Source organism: Orcinus orca, chromosome 1, assembly GCF_937001465.1.
Source record: "Orcinus orca chromosome 1, mOrcOrc1.1, whole genome shotgun sequence".
NCBI classification, from domain to species: Eukaryota; Metazoa; Chordata; class Mammalia; order Artiodactyla; family Delphinidae; genus Orcinus; species Orcinus orca.
Window position 1 is genome coordinate 195,889,442 of NC_064559.1, and position 22,044 is coordinate 195,911,485.

Sequence of the window (22,044 nt, forward strand, 5' to 3'; positions counted from 1 at the left end):
GCCGGGTTTGGCGGGAGCCGGGTTGGGCCGCGGCCCGCCCGGAGGGGGCTGGGGGCCCAGACAAAGGCTTAGTTGGCTGCGCAGCGGGCCGGGGAGAGCGCAGCCCTCAGCCCCGGGGCGGTCCAGGGGGCGGGGCCTGGTGCCCGGGGCGGGGAGACCCGGGGGCGGGGCCTCGCCCCGGGGGCGGGGCGGCCGCGGGAAGGGTGGGGGTGGCTGGAGCGGGCCGCCCTGTCCCGAGGACTCGGCAGCCAGGCGAGCGGGCGGCTGCGGGCGGGCGCCGGGCGAGCAATTGAGCGGAGCGGGCCGGGCCATGGGGCGGCAGGCGGCGGGCGCGCTGCTGCTGGCGCTGGTGCTGCACGGGCGGCTGCTCGGGGTGAGTGTGCGGGGCGGAGAGGTGGGAGGCGCCCCGGGCCCCGCTCGCCGCCCCCGCCAACTTGGCTGGGGCGCGGAGGCTGCGCGGCTGGGACTCTGGCCCGGGACGGCGGCGCCCGCCAGGGACCCCGGGCCGGTACAGGCCGGCGCCACCCTCCTCCGTGGGGCTGTGCCGAAGGGCACCCAGGGGACCCCGCGATGGACCGGGGGCGGGGCCGGCCCTCGTGGGAGCCCGTGGGTCGCCAGGCCACGTTGCTGAGTCTCAGACTCGCGCTAGGCATGGTCCGGCCTGCCATTCCTGGGGGCCAGGCTGAGAAACTTCGAGCAGGGTGGGAACTCGGCAGGGCGAGGACACGCCTTTCTTTGCCAGCTTGAAACAGGGGCACTCAGTGGTGATGGGGACCATATCCATCCTCACTGGAACTTTACCACGACGTCTCTCCCCTTGGGGAGCTGGTCACCAGGCAGGCACAAGTAAAGAACCGCTCTGGACACAACTGATTCTTGCGTGGAACACCCACGGGCCCTGGAGTCCCACAGCCCAGGAATTGAATCAATCTCTGCTCTTCACTGAGCAACTGTGTGACCTCCAGCACGTTGTTAACCTCTCTGAGACCAGCCCACATGCCCAAGGGGAACTCAGAATACACGGCCTCAAAGTGCCTGTTGCTGAGCCGGTTTGCGGTGGACAGTGAGTGGATCTGCTTCCCCAGCTCTCTCCTCCCCAGGTCTTCAAGGTGCAGGGGGAGGCCTGCCCTTGCAGTCCAGCCCCCTACTCTGAGCTTGGATGGGTCCATGCTGAGAGAAAGAGGGCACTTGGCCCGGAGAGGCTCTGAGGACCCAGTGAACCTGAGAAGGGCAGGGCGGGGTCAGTGGGCAGGGAGCTGGTGGCAGATGTGGATGGGGCACATCTGGGGATCTGGGCCTGCGTGGCGAACCACAGAGCCAACCCACCCTCTTTCAGGTGGTGCTGGGCCATCCCTGTCCCCTGTTCTCAGAGCCAAGAGAGGGACTCATCTAAGCTGGCCAGTGTTTACCCAGTGACCGACTCCCTGTCCCCTTGCCGGCTCCCTCTCACCTCTGCCCTCCTGAGTCACTCGTTAACCCCCACCCCAGACCTGACCCCTCACCTCTCCTGCCCCACCCACCCAGCACCTCTCCTCCCCCATCCGCATCAGGGCAGCTTCCTTAATCCTCTGCCAGCCTCTCACTTCAGCACATCCAGCAGGGCCCATCCATCCAGTTGCTCCCCAGTCTTGACCTGAACTTGCACCTCCCAACACTGATCTTTACTTTTCCAAAAAGTAGACACCAACCTAGCACGAGAAATGTTCCTTTTCTGACCCTACCCCAGCTCTGCCCCCTGATCAGGGGTTCTACCGTGGCAGGAGGGAAGGAGATGTTTGCTGTGTGTGGGAGGAATTCCCAGATTGCAGCTAATCCTCGTTCACTTGTTCGTTCACCACAGCTTTGGGCAGCATTCCATGACAGTGAGGAGTAGTTCAGGGTTCATTCATTCAGTAGATACTCGCTAAGCACCTACTGTGCACCAGTGCATCCAGCAATGGGGGCTTATGGGTGAACAGCAACAGGCCCTGGCTGCACTTTCCCAGAACTGAGATGGGTCAACAGGCAGCTCTGATCCTGTGGGATTACAGTCTCCTCAGCAATCACACTGAGGTCTTCATGGTCCCACCCTAGGCTGAGGGTAGAAGGGTTGGAAAGAGCTCGACCTCTGGAGTCTTACAGACCCATGTTCGAATCCCAGCTCTTGCCACTTCCTAGCTGTGTGATCTGGGACAAGTTCCTCTCTCTGAGCCTCAGTTTCCACATCTGTAAAATGGGGATGAGAAGTTTGTTGTAAGTTTTAAACGCCAGCAGGCTTCTAGCCCTGTGCCCTAGCCAGCCTTGGGCTCCTCCTCGTCTGCTGCCCTTTAGCTCTCGTGCCTTTCAGTTCATGTCTGCAAGCCCACAGTGAGTGGGTGAGGGTAGGACACAAGGGGAGGGTAAGGTGGTCCTTAGGGAGCTCAAGACCTCACTGGGGGCAGGAGACAGAGGCAATAGTGGTCTGTGGTTAAGTGTGGCAGTAGTTTCAGTTCAGAGGAGGTGGGGAGGCTTGCTGGGGGAGGGGGCCAGGCCTGAGTGACTCAGGTCCTGCCTTGGCCTGCTGGGGCCTTAGCCCTTCCTTTCTTGGGGCCGGCGCCGCCAAGAGACAGGGTTCTTGAGGGTGATAGTGGTGTTTTCCAGCGCTGAGAGGGGAAGTCACTGAGATACCTGTTTCCTGCCTCCCCTGGGTTTTCTTGCTGGGGAGGCTGTGGGCAGGCGGGAAATGGAGGAGCCTCCCCTTCCCTCAGGGGCAGTGTTACCTCAGCCCTCCCCTTGACATAACTGGCCGCGCTGTCTTTCCCCCTTGCTCCAGATCTGCCGCCCGGAGGGGGTTGTGAGTGTGCGCTGGAGATTTCCAGAGGGAGGGTGCAGGTCTGTCCACAGAGGGAGGCAGAGGCTGGCGGGGGTAGAGATGGACGCCCCACCCCCATCCCGCCACGCCCCAGCCGAGCTCCTTGTGTCCGGGGAGTCCTGGACCCCGACCGGCTCGGCCCGGGCCTGTTCTCAGGCTGAGTGCAGGCAAGTTGGGATCTGCGGGCCTGAGGCCCAGCCCGGGAGATGGGTGGAAGGAAGGTGGCAGAAGGTGACTGGGTTTAGGGCTTGCAGTAGTGGGGAGGGCAGTCTTGGGGTACCAGGCCAGATGCTGACAAAACAATATGGATAGTTCACCTTTATCCAGTGCCCACTCTCTGCCACGCGTGAAGTTTCTCAGCAGATCCTCACACGTTGTTGCCTCGCTCACAGCCTCCCTGCCCGCCCCGTGTTGCTTACGTCAGACCCCAGCCCTTGACTTAATTTAGCCCCCAAGGCCCTACAGATCTGGCCTCCCCCCTCCCTCTCAACTCTCTCCTCCTGCCCACTTGCCCCTTGCTTGTGCACTCCAGACATGCCGGTCTTTGTTTCTGGACCGTGCCAGACACGCTCCCGCCTTAGGGCCTTGCATCTGCTGTTCCTTTTGCCTAGAATGCTTGTCCGCCAGATATCTGCATGACCCTCTGCCTCACTTCCCTCAAGTCCCCTACTACTCTGCCCGATGTTCGCTGTCCCCTTACACGGCTTTGTTTTCTTCTTGTCACTATTTGATGTGTATTTCTTTACTTGTTTATCACCACCCCACCCCCAATTTAAGCTTCATGCGAGCAGGACCTTATGTGCTTTTGTTCACTGCTGCTGTCTCCTTAACACCTGGCAGGTAGTAAGCGCTCAGTAAATATGTCTGTTGACTGAATTAAGCTATAGCTACTAGTGCAGTCCCCATTTTCTAAGCAGAGGAGACTGAGGCACAGAGGGATCGTGTAACTTGCCCAACAACTCAACTATAACTTGCCCAGTACACTTTGCTTGGAGGCCCCACGAGCCAGGCTTTGAAGCCACACGAGGCTCCTCACCACCCTACCGGCATCCCGCTCACTCGTAGCCAGCAGGCGGTGGGTGTTGATAAAACTGTCACCACTGATGTTGATAAAAGGACTCAGGTCCTAGGTGGTGCAAGGGCTTCCTCGGGCAAGGAAGATTGGGGTCTGGCTTTGGGGACAGAGGCACTCAGGATGGGTGTGCCCGAGTGTCCACGGGGCCTCCTGGGAATACCTGCCCTGGCGGGAGCCTAGAAAAACTTAACTCTAAGGGCAGTCATTTCTGGGATTGCCTGTTCGTTTGTAGGTTTGTTAATTAATTTCCTCACCAATATTCCCCGAGACCCTTGAGACAGTTGAATTAATCCAGGGGCCTTAAGGCCTAAGTGCGCCAGGCCAGGCCCTACCCTGTGTGGGAAGTGAAGGGGAGAATGGCTAGCCGCCTGGCCCTAGTCCTCACTGGATTCCCCTGGCTGTTCCCTGGGGGCTGAAGGTTTAGGGTGAATCTGCAGAGGCTTCAGGGCTGCCTGGCCTTGGGGCATGTCTCAGGAGGGAGGGTGAGGTGGCCGCCCAGGATGTGGAAAGATCTGGAACGATGATTCAGAAGCCACTTGGAGGCCAGACGTGTGGGTTCTGGACCCTCAGACCACTCGGGACATGCGGGAAGGACTCCCAGCCCTGGCCTGTTGCCCCCTGCCCCAGTCCACTCCCAGCTGTGAGGACTCAGGCTGGAGGAGGAGGGGCAGAACGTGGCCGCGTTCCCCCCCCGCAGCTTCCCAAGGATCTGCGGAGCCCCCTGCCCTTCCTCCCAGGGCCCACGCCGGCCTTCCCCTCATCTCTCTCCCGCCAGGAAGCAGGAGGGTAGGCTGAGGGTCCTGGCCCTGCTGGAATGTTGCCCCAGCTCCGGCCTTGGCCTCTTTGGCCCTGCTGCCCCCTCCTGCTTCCAGGGCCTGGCCGGGGCCTGCTGGCCGCCCCAGCGCCCAGAGCTGGCTGACTGAAACCCAGAAGAATGTGTGGAACTCGCTTCGCGGGGAGCCGCCAGCTTCACTGCCCAGCCTGGTGGCGTCGGGTGCATGTCAATAGCGGCCGTGAGAAGGGAGTGGCTCATGGCTGCTGGGATGGCTGGGCCAGGGGCACCGTCATGAAAGTCCTGGGAACAAGGCGGCTCTTTGAGGCCTGGGAATGCGGGGCCTTCAAGTGTCAGCCGCCCCCAGAACCCACCCTCCCCTCCTTTCCTTGATGCCCATGTGTGCCAGGGCTGCAGGGACCTCAGAGCATCCCAGGGTAGGGGGTCCTCGTGACATCTGTGAGATGTCCTGAGGACCAGCTCCCGGCTGCCTACCAGAGGCCTGTCCCTGAGCCACGGAGGAGGGCGCCCTGTTTCTCTGTTGCTCTGGATTTCAGGGTGGTGTCTGGCACACAGAGGCTTGCGGTCTGTGTTGAATGAATGAGTGGACAATGATGTATGCAATTAAATATTCTGTAAACTAAAGTCCCTGAAGTGTTAGACTCAAAATTCATTTCACAGATATTTATTGAGCATCTTCTAAGTACCCGACCCTGTTCTAGGTGCCGAGGTTGCGGCAGAGAACATAAAAGTCCAATTCCCTTCCCTCAGGTAACTTGCATTATAGCGTGTGCAGGGAGACACACAATAAATATAATATGGCAGGTGGCGATAAGTGTTTGGAAGAGAAAATAAAGCAGGGAAGAGGATAGAGAGTGATCTGAAGGAGGTGAGGGTGTGAGCCCTACAGGTATCTAGGGCAAGGGCTCTCCAGGCAGGGGTAACAGCTGACACAAAGGCCCAGAGGTGTGCTTGGTGCGTCTGCGCAAAGCAGGGGGGCCCACGTGGCTGCAGCAGCATGGGTGAGGGTTGGTGGATGCGGCCAGGGGCTTGGCAAGGGAAGGTGGGGCAGAGCCTCAGCCACAGGAAAGAGTTTGGATTTGCTTCTGAGTGAGATGAGAGATCACTCTAGTTGTTGTGTGGAGAAGACAACGTGGGACATCAAGGTCAAAAGCAAGGAGGCCGTGACCCAGCCCTGAGACTATGGGAGCTCGTACCAGGGCAGTGGAGGCACGAAGAAAGGGTTGAATCCTGAGTATATTTTGAAAGTAGGACCAACAGGATTTGCTGATGGACTGGTTATGGGGGTGAGGGGACAGAAAGGGAGGCGTCAGGGACGTCTCCATATGCTTTGGCTTGGGCATTGGAAAGGTGGGGCTGCCACTGACTGAGGTAGGAGAGCTCCAGAGGCGCAGACTTGGGAGGAGGGTGGAGAACAGCAGGTGATGGAGGGGATGGCATGGGGGAGGGGACAGTGTTGGACTGACTCTCAGCTAGGGCAGCCCCACACCCCGACCCCAAGTTGGAGCCTCTGCATTGGCCTGGAGGGGGTTCTTGCTGAGAATACATTTGTGCAGCTGCAGACACCGATCCCTTGGAACCCCCCAGCCTAAGCTCACAGCTTGTATATTTATGTGTTTTATTGAAATTCACTGTCTTCCCCACCTAGAGGGCGGGCATTCAGTTTTGTTTGTTACAGTTTGCCCGGTGCTAGGCTGCTGGGCAATAAATAGTAGGTGAACACTTATTGAGTGAATAAATTAATGGCCTTGAAGGACTTCCCTGGTGGCTCAGTGTTTAAGAGTCTGCCTGCCAATTCAGGGGACACGGGTTCGATCCCTGGTCCGGGAAGATCCCACATGCTGTGGAGCAGCTAAGCCCCTGCGCCACAACTACTGAGCCCTCACGCCACAACTACTGAAGGCCGCGCGCCTAGAGCCCGTGCTCCGCAACAAAGAGAAGCCACTGCAATGAGAAGCATGCCCACCGCAACGAAGAGTAGCCCCCGCTCGCCGCAACTAGAGAAAGCCCGCGCACAGCAACAAAGACCCAATGCAGCCAAAAATAAATTAATTAATAAAAAAAAAACTAATGGCCTTGAAGAAGCCAGCTGGCCAAGAAGGCCCAGGCTCCTTGCTGAGGCTGGACGCAGGGGAGCTCTTCCTCCCAGCCACTGTTCTCTGCTGGGATCTGGAGCATGTGAGACAAGCCAGGGTGCCCACCGTGCCGTGTTCCGCTTTTCTGTGCCCCGACTGGACTTGGAGCCCTTTTTTCTGGGCGCTGAGGACAAGGGAAAGGAGTGGGCTCAGAGGGTCATGACTTGGCTCAGCCCCAACTGGCTGTGTGACCTTGGGGAAGTTGCTTCATTTCTCTGAGTCTCAGGACAGAAATGGGGATCATGATGCCTGTTTCCCAAGTGAATATGAGACCAGGTGGATGCACCTCACGCAGTACCTGGGATGTGAGAGTGTTTGACAGTCAGTGGCTGCTCTATTAGGCTGGTTCCTGCTGAGGGCACAGCCAGAGTGGTATTTGACTCGGGGTTCCCAGTGCCCAGCATGACACACCTTCTCCTGATCGCAATTGCTGCCACCTACTGACCCAGGCCCTGCTCTGGGCTTGTTGTTTTTTGTTTGTTTTTTGCGGTACGCGGGCCTCTCACTGTTGTGGCCTCTCCCGTTGCGGAGCACAGACTCCGGACGCGCAGGCTCAGCGGCCATGGCTCACGGGGCCCAGCCGCTCCGCGGCATGTGGGATCTTCCCGGACCGGGGCAGGAACCCGCGTCCCCTGCGTCGGCAGGCGGACTCTCAACCACTGCGCCACCAGGGAAGCCCTGGGCTTGTTGAATGAATGACCGAGTTAAGGGATCCTCCCTGCTCCCTCTGCCTCTCTTTCTCAGTCTGTGAGCCCCGGATGTAACTGTATCTGATCTGTCACTGGCTCCCCTTCCCCCACTGAGGCTGCAGCTGCAAGAAAAAGTCCACCCTTCCACCCTGATTGCTCCTTCCTGTAGGGGGAGAAGGAGTGGGGGCACACCGCAGGGTGTGGCCTGGGAAAGGCTGGAGCCTGTGGACGCATTGTCCCCTTCCCAGATGTGTGCAGTTGGTGGGCTCTGAGCAACAGAGAGTGTGGCCAAGTGGCTCCCATGGGTACAGAAAGGATGTTCATGCATCTTAAGGGGAATGGGCTTCCTGGGACTCCATCCCAGCCCCACCCTCCCTCAGGCCCACTGGAGGAGACAGGACCTTGCCCGGGGAGCCCTGGGCAAACCTGTAGCAGGTCCATTGCCAGGGAAGCTGGAGTTGCACAGCTTTAAATCTGGCTCCCATGGGCTCTTAGAGAAATAGCAGGGCTAAAAGGAAAGAGACGCACTCGTGCTTGGTAACCGCTCCCTGTACCCTGGGACTTGGCCTTGGCCTTGGGCTGCTGGGTAGAGACATGCCCCTTCCCCAGTAGGATGGGTCACGTCCAGGTGTTTCCTTTTTTTAACATTTGGCATCTTTTCCCCAATCCCGGGCTGTGGGGATGGGGAGGCAGCCCGGGGCTGGCAGGGGGAGGACTTTAGAGGTGGCCTGAGGTGACCCCACAGATGCTTCTCCTGGTGTGGGGCTGGGAATTCCCAGCTGCCTCTGGCCCCTTCCCAGCCCACCTCCAGGTGCCTGCCTCCACCTCTGTCTCCCCCGCCTCCCCAAACTTACCCCCAAAGAGCCAGTTCTGCCCCCCCTCCTTCTGGTCCTGGCCTCCCCTCACCCCAGCTGACTCATCCCTCTCCTTGTTTGGCGTTCCCAGTTTTCAAATACTTGGGAACTGGGATCATGCCTCTTCTTGCATCTCTCGCTGGACTGGATGCTCTGAAATTCTGGCCTCAGAAATCTTAGCTCCGGTGGCCTCTATCACTTAACAGCTCTTCTCCCCCTCCTGCCACTTGCCTTCCTGTGACCCTTTGGCCAGAGGAACAGAGACCTAGGAGTTTCCTGAGGACAGACCAGTCTCTGTGCCCTGGGACTTCCAGGGTCTCCTCCCCAGTGACCTCAGTCACCCAGGTTGCCACCCTTTCTTAGCCAAGCCCCACGCAGAGCTCTCTCCAGGCATTATCACATATAATCCTCACAGCGGTCTTTTGCTGTTGGCATTATTATCTCCATTGTGCATCTGGGGAAAATGAGGCACCGAGGGGGGGGGCATGGCTGGCCCAAGTCATCCGTTCAGTACCTGGCACAGCTGGGAATAGAGCCCAGGTTGTCTGACTCCAGACTTGTCATCCCTTCCTGAGTGGGTCTGGCCTGTTGCAGGGAGAGAGAGGACGATCTGGGAGGACTGGCATAGTCATGACAGGCTGCCTGGAGGAGTTGGACTGGGCCAGCCTTGGCGGAGGGTACAGCAAGCTGTGTATCTGCCATGTGGGCTTATCCGGCTCCTGCTTCTCAGACTTGGGTGCCTTTTGCCCCTTGGCATCCAGCTCAGTTTAGTGATAACATTCCCCAGGGAGGTGGATTTGGCTTTCCCTGAGATCGAGACCCTTGGAAACCTGGATCCTTCTCAGTCAGGTCCCAAGCTCCCTTTGGGGCCTGTAGGTTTTGCCTTGTTTGGAGTTCAATGGATTTTTGCTGAGTGGGGCCTGCGCTGAGGCAGCCCTGTGCTCACCTCAATAGTGGCACAGCTGGGAGCAGAATCTATATACAAGTCCCAAACTGTGTAATTTGTTTTTTGTTTGTTTGTTTTGGCTGCGTTGGGTCTTTGTTGCTGCACGGGGGGGTGGGGGTGGGGGTTCTAGTTGCAGCGAGCGGGCCTACTCTTCGTTGTGGTGCGCGGGCTTCTCATGGCAGTGTCTTCTTGTTGCGGAGCATGGGCACTAGGCACGTGGGCTTCAGTAGTTGCAGCATGCGGGCTCAGTAGTTGCGGCACGTGGGCCCTAGAGTGCAGGCTCAGTAGTTGTGGCTCACTCACAGGCTTAGTTGCTCTGCGGCATGTGGGATCTTCCCGGACCAGGGCTCGAAGCCATGTCCCCTACATTGGCAGGCAGATTCTTAACCACTGCACCACCCCGAAACTGTGTCATTTGAACATCTTTGTGCAGCAGAGGAATCAAGTCTTCATCCATCCATTTATTTATTCACTCATTCATTGCCTGAGGACCTGCTGTGTGCCAGACATTGTGCCAGTGTTTTGTCTGCATTTTCAACTTTCCTACATAATTGGGATTATGCCTCCATTTCCCAGATGAGAGAAAGCTCAGAGGAGAGAGGTGACTTGCCCAAGATCACACAGCCAGGTGCAGAGGAAGGTGGGAGCTGAATCCAGCTCTGTCAGTCCTCCTGTAAGAAATGAGAATGGTGGTCCCTACTCTCCAGAAACTCTGGGTCTTGTTGGAGAGGTAGGGCTCATGGACCATGGTTACCCAGCACAGCTCCAGTCTAGACAATAGCAGATTGTCAGGGAAGGAAAAGGTCAGTTGGGCATGAATTCTCTGGAAAGACTTTCTGGAGGAAGTGGGGCTTCAAGAGCAAGGAGGATTTGGCTGGTGGAGGAGGAAGGCATCCAGGGCAGGGTTCCAGAAGTTGTCCCCATCTTCCCTAGATTCGCATTGTTGTCAAGCGTGTGAGCAGGAAGGCTGTAGCCTGCAGCTGGAGTCATTAACACTGGAAAAGAATGAGAGGAAGTCACCAAGATAGCTGAGGTGACAAGCATTCCAGTCCCCTGCGCTGTAACTGGTCAGACCAGGAGGCAAGAAGTCCAGGCCTGGGCCTCCACTGGTTGCCAGCCAACTACTGACCGTCTTCCCCGGACCTCGCTTTTCCTACCCACAAAATGGGCTCCTTGTTTTTTGGCCACTTGCCAATTCAGAGGAAGGGGACGGTGAATTCTTGGAGAAAACTGTTAGCTTGTCCTCAAGACTTGGTGGTAGCTACCAGGTAAAGCCCGCCATCTTACCAATCTCATGTCGTCCTTCACTGACTACCTGCCGACGAGTGCCAGACCCTGGGCCAGGGAAACAGATGAAGGAGAAGACCCCCTGTTCCGTTAGACCTTCCTGAAGCCTCGCCTGTCCTCCCGTGTGGACCTGGGGTCACTCCTGCAGTGGTCCGCCCACATCAGATCACCTGCTGCTGAGCTAAGATCCAGAGGCCTTGTAAATGTCTTTTGAGCAAGTAAGCACTAGACTAGGAGTCACAGGATTCCTGTACTCCTTGCCCTGTCAGTGGGATCCAGGGCAAGTCATTTAACTCCTCTGAGCATAATTTTCCCCAGATGCAAAATGGGACCGTTCATTCATTCATACAGCAAACATTTATGGAGTGCCAGCTCTATGCCCAGCCTTGTGCTAGGTTTAAACACCTAGCATGGATTGAAGGAGCTTCTAGTCTGACAGGGGAGACTAGTCAATAAAAGGGGAGGGTGATTCAATAAAAGGAGGCTGCATTCAAGCAAGAGTCTTCTAAGAGCTTGGGAGCAGCTGTTCAGGGCCACACGACCTCTGGGAGATAGCTGGGGTCTTGTGACTGTCTCAGCCCCTGTTTGTTATTCTAGTTACTGTCTGTTTCCCTCCAGTTAGCTTGTGGGAAGAGGGGTCTTGGGGAGACAGCCCCCCTGGGCTAGGGCAGGGGAGAAGACCCACAGGGCAGAGAGGAGAGCAGTCTGGTTTTGCCATGAGTCTCAGGTGAGCTCATGGATGTGGAAAACAGCGAGGTTTATTTATACTGAGTCTGGTTATTTTAATTTAAAAGAAATGGAAGCTGCCCATGGAGCTCGGGTTTGGGGCTCCGTGACGTTGAGTGAGTTAAACAAGGAGAGTAGGGCTGAAACTCCTGCTTTCCACTTTACTGCCTCTCGTCTCTCTCCCCACTCTTCTGGGGGATCTGGAGGGAGGCAGAGGTCAGCTCAAGCCTGGATTTGATTTGAAGAAATGGGAGGAAAGGGTTAAGTCGGCCTGGTTTCCCACCTCCTGGATGGGAGGAGGTGGGGAGGGGACAAGGACCGAGATGGCTGGGGCAGGAATGTGCGATAAGATCAAAGCTTCCAGCCTGCCTGGGCCTCACCTAGGTTTCACCTGAGCAGTTGAAGGGAATTCTCTAAGTGACCTCCTGGGGGAGGGGGTGCAGGTCCCACCCGCCACCCTTCAACACTCCAGGAGGCCCCACCCACCTCACGCAGGCCTCAGGTGCTGGAAGCCCTAGGGGCCACCTTTACTTGACACATCCAGATATGGGGGACACCCTGCATACCACCCCCACCCCTACCCGCTCTTTCACCTGGGGTTTCTGGCCGGGACTCAGAGGCTCCTTTATGTGGCCTGTTAGCCCCCCATCTGTTAATTCTGCAGGTTATACTTTGGGACAGTGTCATGAGCAGGAGGCACAGCCCTGAGTCCTGTCCTAGCTCCATTACTTATTGCTGTGTGACCCTGGGCCGGTGACTTAACCTCTCTAAGCTTTAGCTATCAGCTGGGAATGGTAATACCGTCTTTGCAGGGTTTTAGTGAAGATTAGACATCATTTAAATCACCGCCAGCCAGAACGGGCAGTTGATGTATGACAGGAACTATTATTTTGTGATTTTCCTTTTTCCCCTTCAAGACTGCCCTTGGTACTTCGTCCTGGGTAAACCTTGGGGTTTGGTTTCGTTCTGCCTCCACCTGACCTTTGAGGAGGCTGCAAACCCCAGGGTCCATCCTCTTGTCCAACCCTCTTCACTTATGGATCTTCATAATTTTGGGAGGGGAGCAGGGCAGGAAGGGTTGTGAGTGAAGAGGGCCCAGATGCTCCTAAGTGCCTTCCAGGCACCTTCTGGGCCACCTGCATAGTGATATCAGATTAGGCCTTCCTGGTCCAGTCACCCCTCCCTTGTACCAGGGACCTCAGTATCCCAGTGGTGTGGCTGGGAAAGTGGCCCCAGAATTCCTCAGGTGGGAAGGGTCTGGAGCGTCTGGCCTTGGCCCTGGGGGTGCGATGCTCTGCCCTGGTTAATGATTACTCTGTATGTTAAGAGAGCAGGGCAGGGGGAGGCCCCGCCCTCCCAGCTCCTTAACCACTGGTTGCGCCTGAGGTATGTCAGCACTTGGGTGCTCCCTGCTTTTTTTTTTTTTTGTTCCCTGCTTTAATGTGGCAGCCTTGCTCTGGGGCACATGGGATGGGGGGAGCAGGGAGTAGGGGCTTGGATTCACAGATTGACAGGCAGCCTGTGCCCTTGGAGTCCTAGGGACAGACTTAGGACTCACAAAACCTGGGTGAAATGTAAGCTAGGGTATAACAGGCCCCTGTGGTTTGGCACCAGCCATGTGAGCAGACCCTACAATGATACATCAGGTGAGCAGGCCCTCTCTAGCCCCCCAAACCCCCTTCGCTCCTCCTCTCCTGGGCTCAGACCCTGCAGAGGCGTCCCAGCTAGAAGGTAGTACATGGGGCAGCTGGGCTCGGGTTCCAATCCCACCTCTGCCACCTCCAGGCTACGTGACCCTGGGCAAGTCACTGCACCTTTCTGAGCACCCATTTCCTCATCTGAAACAAGAGAATACTAAATCTCTACCTTGCAGGTGTCAGTGAGCCAAGGTGTGGGAAGTATTTAGCTCATAATGAATACCTGGGGAATGGTAGCAATTATCACTACTGTAGTTTTTGTTATTAGGAGAAAGTGAAAGTTGAATCTTGGTTTTGGGTAACCAGGGCAACATTGGCTCACGGGATGAACTGGAGGATTTGGGCCTGGGGAAGGCCTGGGGAGATCCCAGGAACACGTATGAGCGAGTGTCCCAGGAACATATACGAGAGCGTGTCCCAGGAACACGTATGAGAGGGCTGGAAGGATGGTGAGAACAGGGCTTTGGCGGGATCTCTGTCTACCCCAGGCCCACCTTGGTCCTCCCAGCTTTCACTCCTCCCTGGGCTGGGTCTTGAGGCTGGTGCTGGCCAAGAATGGAGGAGGAGGGAGAATTGTTTATTTTGATAACATTAGGGCATTTTCCCCCACCAGCAGCTGCTATTTTGAGAGCCCTGGAGAGCAGGGGCTATGGTTAAATTAGGTAATGTTGCTCCAGAAGGAATGTGTGAAGCAGGGCGAGGCTGCAGGGAAAGGACAGTTGGTTCACTCCATGTAAAATTAAACTGCAGCTTGGAAAAGAGCAGATCGGGGCTGCTTTATAAGGCGATGGAGGGGGAGGCTGCTGGAAGCTGCCGCTGGGGGAGTGGAAGTGATGGTGCAAGGCCTTTCTTGGGGGAGCTTGGGCTTTTGCCTGGAGGCCTGTCTGGCCCAGCAGGGGCCTGCAATGGGGCTGAGGGGCAGGGCTGGTGTGTCCTCAGCTCCAGGCCCCTGGCTGCCACTGAGGCTGGCGGGGCTTGGGATGGTGTGATGCATGGAAAGGATGGATCTGCAGACATGGCCTCGAATCCTGCTTTTGCCTTGATTTTTTTTTTTTTTTTTAGATTTTTGGCCACACCTCATAGCACGCGGGATCTTAGTTCCCCGGCAGGGATCAAATCCGTGTCCCCTGCAGTGGAAGCGCAGAGTCTTAACCACTGGACTGCCAGGGAAGTCCCCTGCTTCTGCCTTGAGTCCTAGCCTTCTGTGCTTGGGCAACCCACTCAGCCTCGCAGGACCTCAGTATTATTGGGGTGATATAACGGTTCTAATCCCCTAGGGATGATTCTTAGGGATTAAATCTCTAGAAGAAAAAGTATAGCTACCTTTTATTGAGGGCTGCTGTGTGCAAGGTGCTGTTCTAGTCCCTTTTTGTTCTCATGACCTAAAGGGTGGTCCATGCACCAGCAGCTGGGGCCTCACCTGGGAGCTTGTTAGAAATGCAGTCTCAGGCCCCACCCAAACCTATGGAATCCGAATCTGTACACTAACAAGATCCCAAGATCCCATGCTGATTCCTGTGCATGTTAAAGATGGAGAAGCTCTGCTTTACATACATTGTCATTTTATCTTTTTTTTTGGTTTTGTTGGGTCTTCGTTGCTGCGCGCGGGCTTTCTGTAGTTGTGGCGAGAGGGGGCTACTCTTCATTGCAGTGCACGGACTTCTCATTGCGGTGGCTTCTCTTTGCTGCGGAGCAGGGGCTCTAGGCACGGGCTTCAGTAGTTGTGGCACGTGGGCTCAGTAGTTGTGGCACGTGGGCTCAGTAGTTGTGGCTCACGGGCTCTGGAGAGCAGGCTCAGTAGTTGCAGCACACGGGATTAGTTGCCCCGCGGCATGTGGGATATTCCCGGACCAGAGCTCGAACCCGCGTCCCCTGCAATGGCAGGCGGATTCTTAACCACTGCGCCACCAGGGAAGTCCTGTCTCGTTTTATCTTGAAAACCACCCCCATGATGTAGGAATTATCATTTGACAGTTGTGAAAACTGGGGCCTGGAGAGATGGCCAACATAGAAACGCCATCAGTGTTGATTTTCTTCACTATTCTCCTCCTCCTTCCCCTCTTTTGGTCTGAGCTGGGGTTGAGGAGAAGAGTGGGGTGTCCAAGCTCCTAGCAGGACTGGAGAAGGACAAGAATATCCCTTGTCTTTGAGACTTAATCAGACTCTCTTTTCTCCATTTGCCCATGGGATCAGCACAGCTGGACCTGAGTCATCTCCCCAAAGGCATTCCACACTTCCTGTCCTTGGAGAAATGTGGGGCAAGAAAAGGGTTCTCTACTGTGCTTGTGGCCACTGCTTGGCAGATTGGGGAGTGGGGCGGCGGGGAGTCAGAGCAGGAGCTTCCCGGGGCTCAGTGAGGGTCACCCCTTCTATCACTGGTACTCTTGGGACTGAGTCAATCTAGCAGCAAATATTTTAAGGAACATCTACTATGTACCCAGCCCTGGGAAAGTATCCTAAATTTCTCCCAATTCTGTAGACTCTTCATTATACAGAAAAGAGAAAAAGAAAAGAAAAAAGTGTTGCTATAGTTTCTTTAGCACTTACCATGTGCCACATGCTGTGCTAAGCCCCTGACTTGCATTATCTCTGTTATCTGTTTAATTTCACTGTCAGTTTCCTCTATAAAATGGGGTTGTTAAGAAGATAATATTTGTCGAGTGCCTGGCGCATAGTGTTTGTCAAATAAATGTAAGAAGTACAAATAATCTCCCAACAAGGTGGGCACTATCATTGCCCCCATTTTACAGATGTACAAGTTGAGGTCCAGGGCAGGGAAGGGACTTGCCTGTCAGGATCACAGGAGATTAGGGCAGAATCGTAAGACACTGAGTCCCCAAACTTCTAAGCCACTATTAAAATTCAATTCAATTTAGTAAATATTGTTTATTATCCACTAGCTGTTGCTTGGCATCGGGCAGTGTCTAAAGGTTAAAAAATAAATATATATATATAGTATATCATACATAAATATGATGAAAAGAACTCAAGCTGATGTTTGTTCCCAAGGAGCTTTGGTTCCAGCAAGAGAGTAGAGACATTTACTCAAGTGTCTGTATTTAAGACCAAATCTCTAGCCCTCTAAGAGGTAGAAATTAAGTCCTACGGATGTATGGGGGAGAAAGATGTCTTTGTGGGGGGTCCAGGAAGACTTCAGAGTGGAGGTGGTAATTAAGCCAGGCCTTGAAGGGTGGATGAGTAGATTAGATTGGGAGGCAGAGCAATAGCATTCTGGGAGGAGGGAACAGCATACATAAAGGCTCAGAGGCAGGAAAATGTGCCATGTGAGAGTGTCGTGCAGATCTCAGGAGCCTTGGGGGGCTGCGTGTGGTCTGGGGTGATGAGGTGGGGAAGGCCAAGCCCAGCTGTCTCGTCCCTGAAGATTCCCAGCATTCTCAAAGACTTGGTTCCTCAACCAGCTGCGATTAGTACGTCATCATTCTGCCTTTTCTTCATGTCAAGAAATCAAAGACTTTTATAAATGGCCCGTCTGGTCAGCGTGTGATAAACACCGACAGAATTCGCGCCAAATGCAAGAGACTTGATGCCTTGATCAACCGAGCAGCCTTATCGCCCACGCATGTACAAGTTCCGTTAGTCTCTGCCAGGGTTGATATTGACCCTGGGTCGGGGCACAGCAGAGGGGCCAGGCCTGGGTTCTGATTTCTTCTGTGTGGCTTGCCTGCTGTGTGGCTTTGGGCAAGCCTCAATTTCCTCCTTTGTCAAATGGAGATAGCAGTCCCTCCAGGATTGGTGTAAGGACTGGTGATGGTGTAAATCTGCACTGTCCAGTATGGTGACTGCCAGCCCACACGTGGCTGTTTAAGATTTAATGAAAGGAAGTTCAAGTTTCTCGGTTGTACCAGCCGCATTTCAAGTGCTCGATAGCCACAGGTGGCTCATGGCTACCTTATTGGACAATGTAGATATGGAACATTTCCGTCACGCAGCAAGTTCTGGTGGATAGCACCAGTGCATATGAAGTGCTACGTGCACTCAATAAGGAAGCACTGTTGTCATTTTTACGAGATCCCTGTCCCGCTTTGGAAGCCCCGGTCTGTGGAGGCCTGCGCGACCCCTGGGCCCTGATGGAGGTAGACAGGATGGCCCCCTTGCCACACTGTGCCAGACCCACTTTCTCCTTGGCGCTGGGGAGGTCTCACTCTCCCCTTGCCTAACTCCATACGTAATGTTGGAAAGTCCGTGACTCGGCTCCATCCAGCCCACCCTTCCCCCCTAAATTTACCACCCACTCCCCTCAGCCTGTCTCTGCTTAGTTCCCCGTTCAGCTGCTGGCATCTGGACTCTCCACGTCCAGCCTCGGAGATTCCCACTGGCCATTCTCGGGGTGGGGGTGGGGCCTCCCGTGGCAGTCCCCAGCTCCCAGCAGAGGTGCTGGCTGCCTGGGCTGCCTGGGCCCCTCTCGGCAGGGCGGGGATGATAGTTTGTTGTGATGGGGGCAGTGGGCAGCCTGCCTGCTCTAACGCGCCTGTATCTGGGAGCCAAGCATGCTGTTTGCACTTGGCTGGGCCTCAGGGTCTGGCCTGGTGCCCATGAGGGCTGGCCTGCTTTGGCACCCCTGGTTACAAAGGCCGGTCATGGGCCGCCAGGAGCTGTTCACGGGCTGAGTCCTGGGTGCTGGGGGGAGAGGCATGGCTGGCATCTGGAGCTGGAGTGCAGGACAGATTCCTGGCTGTGGCTGGGCCCTGGGTGCTGAGCGGGGACAAGGCCCAGGCAGGCGTAGGCAGGGTGCAAACTCTTTGCGGGGGGAGGGGGCAGGCAAGAAGTCGTGCTGGGTGGTTAAGGTTGGTCTGGTCTGTATGTGGCATTCACACCTGTGGGGAGGAGCTCTGGGTCTGAGGTGCCAGAAAAGCTCAAGGTCACCTCCGGGCATCATACTCTCCCCTCCCCCTTCTTTTGGCCCCTCCCTCATCAGCTGGGAGGTGGAGGAACAGGCATGGCTGGTCCACGAGGCTGAAGCCATGGAGGCCCAGCAGGAGATGTAACCTGCCTGAGATCACACAGCCAGTCTGGAGGAATCAGGTCCTTGACTGAACACCTTGCATACTTTTCTCCCGCCCGCTCCCTCCCCATGGGAGTTCTGATGGACTCAGCAGCCCCTGGACTCTGCTGAGAAGGAGGGTTGGAATTCTAGCTCTGCCACTTACTCCTTCTGTGATCTTGGCCCGCCTCTCTGAGCCTCATGTTCCTCATGTGGGGAATGGGGATAATTATAACTCACTCCCAGGGCAATTATGGGTATTAGATAACTGGCCTCCTGGATGTTTCCAGAACATTCAAAGGATGCTCCTGCCTTGGGGCCTTTACCGCTGCTGTTCCCTGTGCTCAGACAGCTCTTCTTTGTGCACAGATGGCCTGTGTAGTAGCCGCCTCCACCCAGCCGCTCCGTGGCCCCCTCACCTGCCGTATTTTCCCTCTCAGCACTTTCAGCATTTAACAAGTACTGGTTTACGATCCAGCTGCTCCGTGATGGCAGAGAGCATGCATGGCTCAAATACCTACTCACACGACGATTCTTGGTTATCTTCCCTTCTCCTTCCCGACACTTCCCAATACCTAATGGCCACTGTGTATTGGTCCCTTGCTGTGTGCCAGACCCTCCCTGTGCTAAGCGACTCACAGCTGAGCTCCGTGAATGTCACAGGGTGCCCCTTACGGCCGTGTCGCTTCCATATCAGAGATGAGGGGTGGGAGGTGCTGAAGTGACTTGCCAAAAGCCTCCCGACTGGCAAGTTGCAGAGCTGGGCCTCCAACCGGGTTAATCCTAGCCCAGAGCTTACCCTGTGCCACCTCCTACCTTGGGTTAACAAAATCGGAGCCTTCATCCAAACCTGGGGCTCAGAATGCATGTTTGACAGGATTGAATGAATCAGGTTTAGGGGTGGCTTTCAATATTTTGGGGGTCCCCCTTCCAGCCCTCTCGTCTCCTCCTGTGATTGGTTATGTACAACCGTTCCAACCTTCCCAGAATGACAGGTGCCCTTTGGCTGCGGAGCCCCAGAGACCAAGCCAAGGCCCCAGGGGCAGGGCAGGGAGCAGGGGGTGGGTGAGGTCCTGGCTGTCCCTGGGCTGTCCTGGGGCAGGTGGACAGGATGTTCCCCCAGGCAGCCGACATTCCAAGCAGCCGACATTCCTGGTGGAAGGTGGCAGGCAGTGGGAGATTTATCGTTTCCGGTAACCCAAGTCCCTGGGAGGTGAATTCTCCCTGCCAAGGACACGCACCCCTTGCTTGCCAACCCTTCCTGCCATTTCCTCTGCTGGGCCTGTCTGACTGGGTCTTGGGGCGGGCCAGAGGAACCAGTTCTCAATCCCAGAGGTTGAGACTGGGGTCTCAGGCCTCGATCAGCCCACCGCAAAGACCCAGCCTAATGCCACCTTCCCAGAGTCCTCATCGGTGCGGCCCGGACCCCAGCCTTGGGGAAGGATGGGAAGAAGGGGGCATCGTGGAAAGTGAAGGGCCCTGTGTTAAGAGCCAGGACACCTGGGCCCTGAGTCTACCTCTGCCATCAACTTGCAGGGAGACTTCTTCCTCTCTTCCTTGAGCTGCTACGTCCTCTCCGAGTGCCCAGCACTGCTGTAAGAACTCTGCATACATAATCCAACTTCCCCTTGTGACGATACTCCAGTGAGGAGGGACACTAAAAGGAAGCTCCAAGAGGTCACACACGTCACCCAGAGGCACTCAGGCAGAGATGGGTGTGAATTCAGCCCCTTCAACACTTGCTGGGCCTCCTTAATGTCCTTACTTGCCCTCTCTGGGCCTCGGTTTCCCTTTCTGATAAGTGAGGGTGTTGGGCTAGGTGATCCCTTCCTGCCCTGACAGTCCAGGACCCAGGAATCCATCGGAGCCTTTTGTAGGTAGGTTCCTCTTGAGGCCTGTCTAGCCTGTAAGGGGGCAGAACAGGGACTGTTCTCCCCAGGGGTTTCTGAGGAGCTCACTCTCTTGGCGTGTAAGGTCTTGGTGGGGTAGGAGTGGGAGGAGAGGAAAGGCAAGAAGTGACACTTGAACCTAGTAAGCGTCAGACACTGGGTTAAGCTCTTGGGTTGTCCTGCTGAATCTTCACAACAGCCTTGTGAGGGGGCAATTTATTTTTATTTTTTATTTTTTTTGTACTCTCTTGTTTTCCTTTTTATTCTCTTGATAATTTTTTTTAACATCTTTATTGGGGTATAATTGCTTTACAATGGTGTGTTAGTTTCTGCTTTATAACAAAGTGAATCAGTTGTACATATACATATGTTCCCATATCTCTTCCCTCTTGCGTCTCCCTCCCTCCCCCCCTCCCTGAGGTGGCTATTTTGATTCCTGTTTTACAGATGAGGCATCAGAGGCTCAGAGAGGTCAAGTGATTTGCTCAGGGCTGCACAGCTAGGAAGTTGCCAGGCTGGGGTGTCCAGTCAGCTCTAACTGGTGTGAGGTGGCATGTGGCCAACACACGTTTCCTAGGATGGCTTTGATTTATGAATAAAATAATATAAAAATAGTCTTTCCAGGCACTTCCCTGGTAGTCCAGTGGTTAAGACTCTGCGCTTCCACCTCACGGGGCGTGGGTTGGATCGCTGGTCGAGGAACTAAGATCCCACGTGCCACGTGGCGTGGCCAAAAAAAAAAAAAGTCCTTCCAAAACACTGTGAACATGTCCTAGAGTTTGAAATCCAGACTACATCTCCCAGGCTGCCTCTGACACCCGGAAGTGGCCCAAGAATCCTTTGTTAAACTGTTCTTCATGTTCGCTTTGGAAAATATGGTCAGTGGTAATTATGGGTAGGCAGGAGTTCAGAGGAGCAAGAGGCGCGTGGGCTGCAGCAGACTGGAAAGGCTCAGCACTGAGCTGGGAGTGGAGCTATGGGGGCTGAGAGGGGTCTGGGGTGGGGCCAGGCCAGGCTGAGTTCACAGGCTCCAAGAAGGGTCCCTGCAGGGCTTGCAACCCCGGCCATTTGCCAGGAAAACCACAAGGCCCCTCCTAGGACCCCCTTCCTACCCAGACCTGCCCAGCCACCTCCCCTCAGGGGGTCTGGGGCAGCCCAGTCTCCAAGCAAGGCATGTTCAACCTGCAGACCTTTGCTCCAGCCCCTCTACCCTCACCCCAGACTTCCCAGGGAACTGGGGAAAGGGCTACGGGGTGGGGCAGTGAGGCCTGCATCCTGGCCAGTGAGCCCGGCAGGGCCAGGCACCCTGGGATTTGAGCAGTTGGCAGCATGAGGACTGAGATGACGCCAGCCAGCCGGCTCCCACCCCCTCCTGCTGCGGGGCCCTTGGCCCTGAGGCCCCAGCAGCTGTCAGCAAGGAAGGGTGACAGAGGAGGACCAGAGGTGACCTCTCAGCCCACCCCTCTCCCCCTACTTGGGCCCAGAACTCATACCAGCTGTTGTCAGCCACTGGCATGCCTTGTTCCAGAGCCAGCAGTGGGCACCCCCGTCCTCTCCAGGGCATCTTCCCACCGTCCTTCATAGCTGCTGACCCTGGGGAGGGGTTGGGGCTAACATGGGGGACATGGTCACATCCCTAAATCCCTCTGATTTTACTAATGACACAAAGGAACAAGAATAAATGCTCCTGTTTTTATGGAAGAGAAAACAGTTCCAGAGAGGCCAAGTGACTTGCTTGAAGTCACACAGCTACTGAATGGCTGAATTCAGGCTCTTGGCTCCCAGCTCAGTGCTCACCCCGCTGCCTTTCTTGGGGGTGTTTTTGTGCAGGATTATAGAGACTTCAGCGTTCCTGGGTTTGATTCCCGCTTGTAGTTTTAGGCCGCTTTGTAGCTTTAGGACCCCAGGCAACCTCCTTAACCACTTGGAGTGGAACTCGCATTTTCTTGCTTATAAAATAATAATAGTACCGACCTCTTGGGATTGCTGAGCAAATTAAATGAGATAATCAATGTATAGTACTTAGCATAAGGCCTGGCATGGTCCAAGTGCCCAAAATGAGATCTGGCAATATTATCACCAAAGAGTATTAACCACCTGTGTACTCAGCACTGTGGGTGG

At 55.6% G+C, this 22,044-nt stretch overlaps 1 protein-coding gene across 17 annotated transcripts in view; it reads left to right on the forward strand.

The window, feature by feature from the left end:
- Positions 1–227: 227 nt before the first annotated feature.
- Positions 228–22,044, forward strand: part of HSPG2 (heparan sulfate proteoglycan 2) — a 102,554-nt gene continuing 80,737 nt past the window's right edge. For all 17 annotated transcript variants that reach the window (XM_033433206.2, XM_033433213.2, XM_033433216.2 and 14 more), the window contains exon 1: positions 228–373. In XM_033433206.2, coding sequence (XP_033289097.2) covers positions 311–373 — 63 coding nt within the window. In that variant the 5' untranslated portion in view covers positions 228–310. The remainder of the gene's footprint in view (positions 374–22,044) is intronic.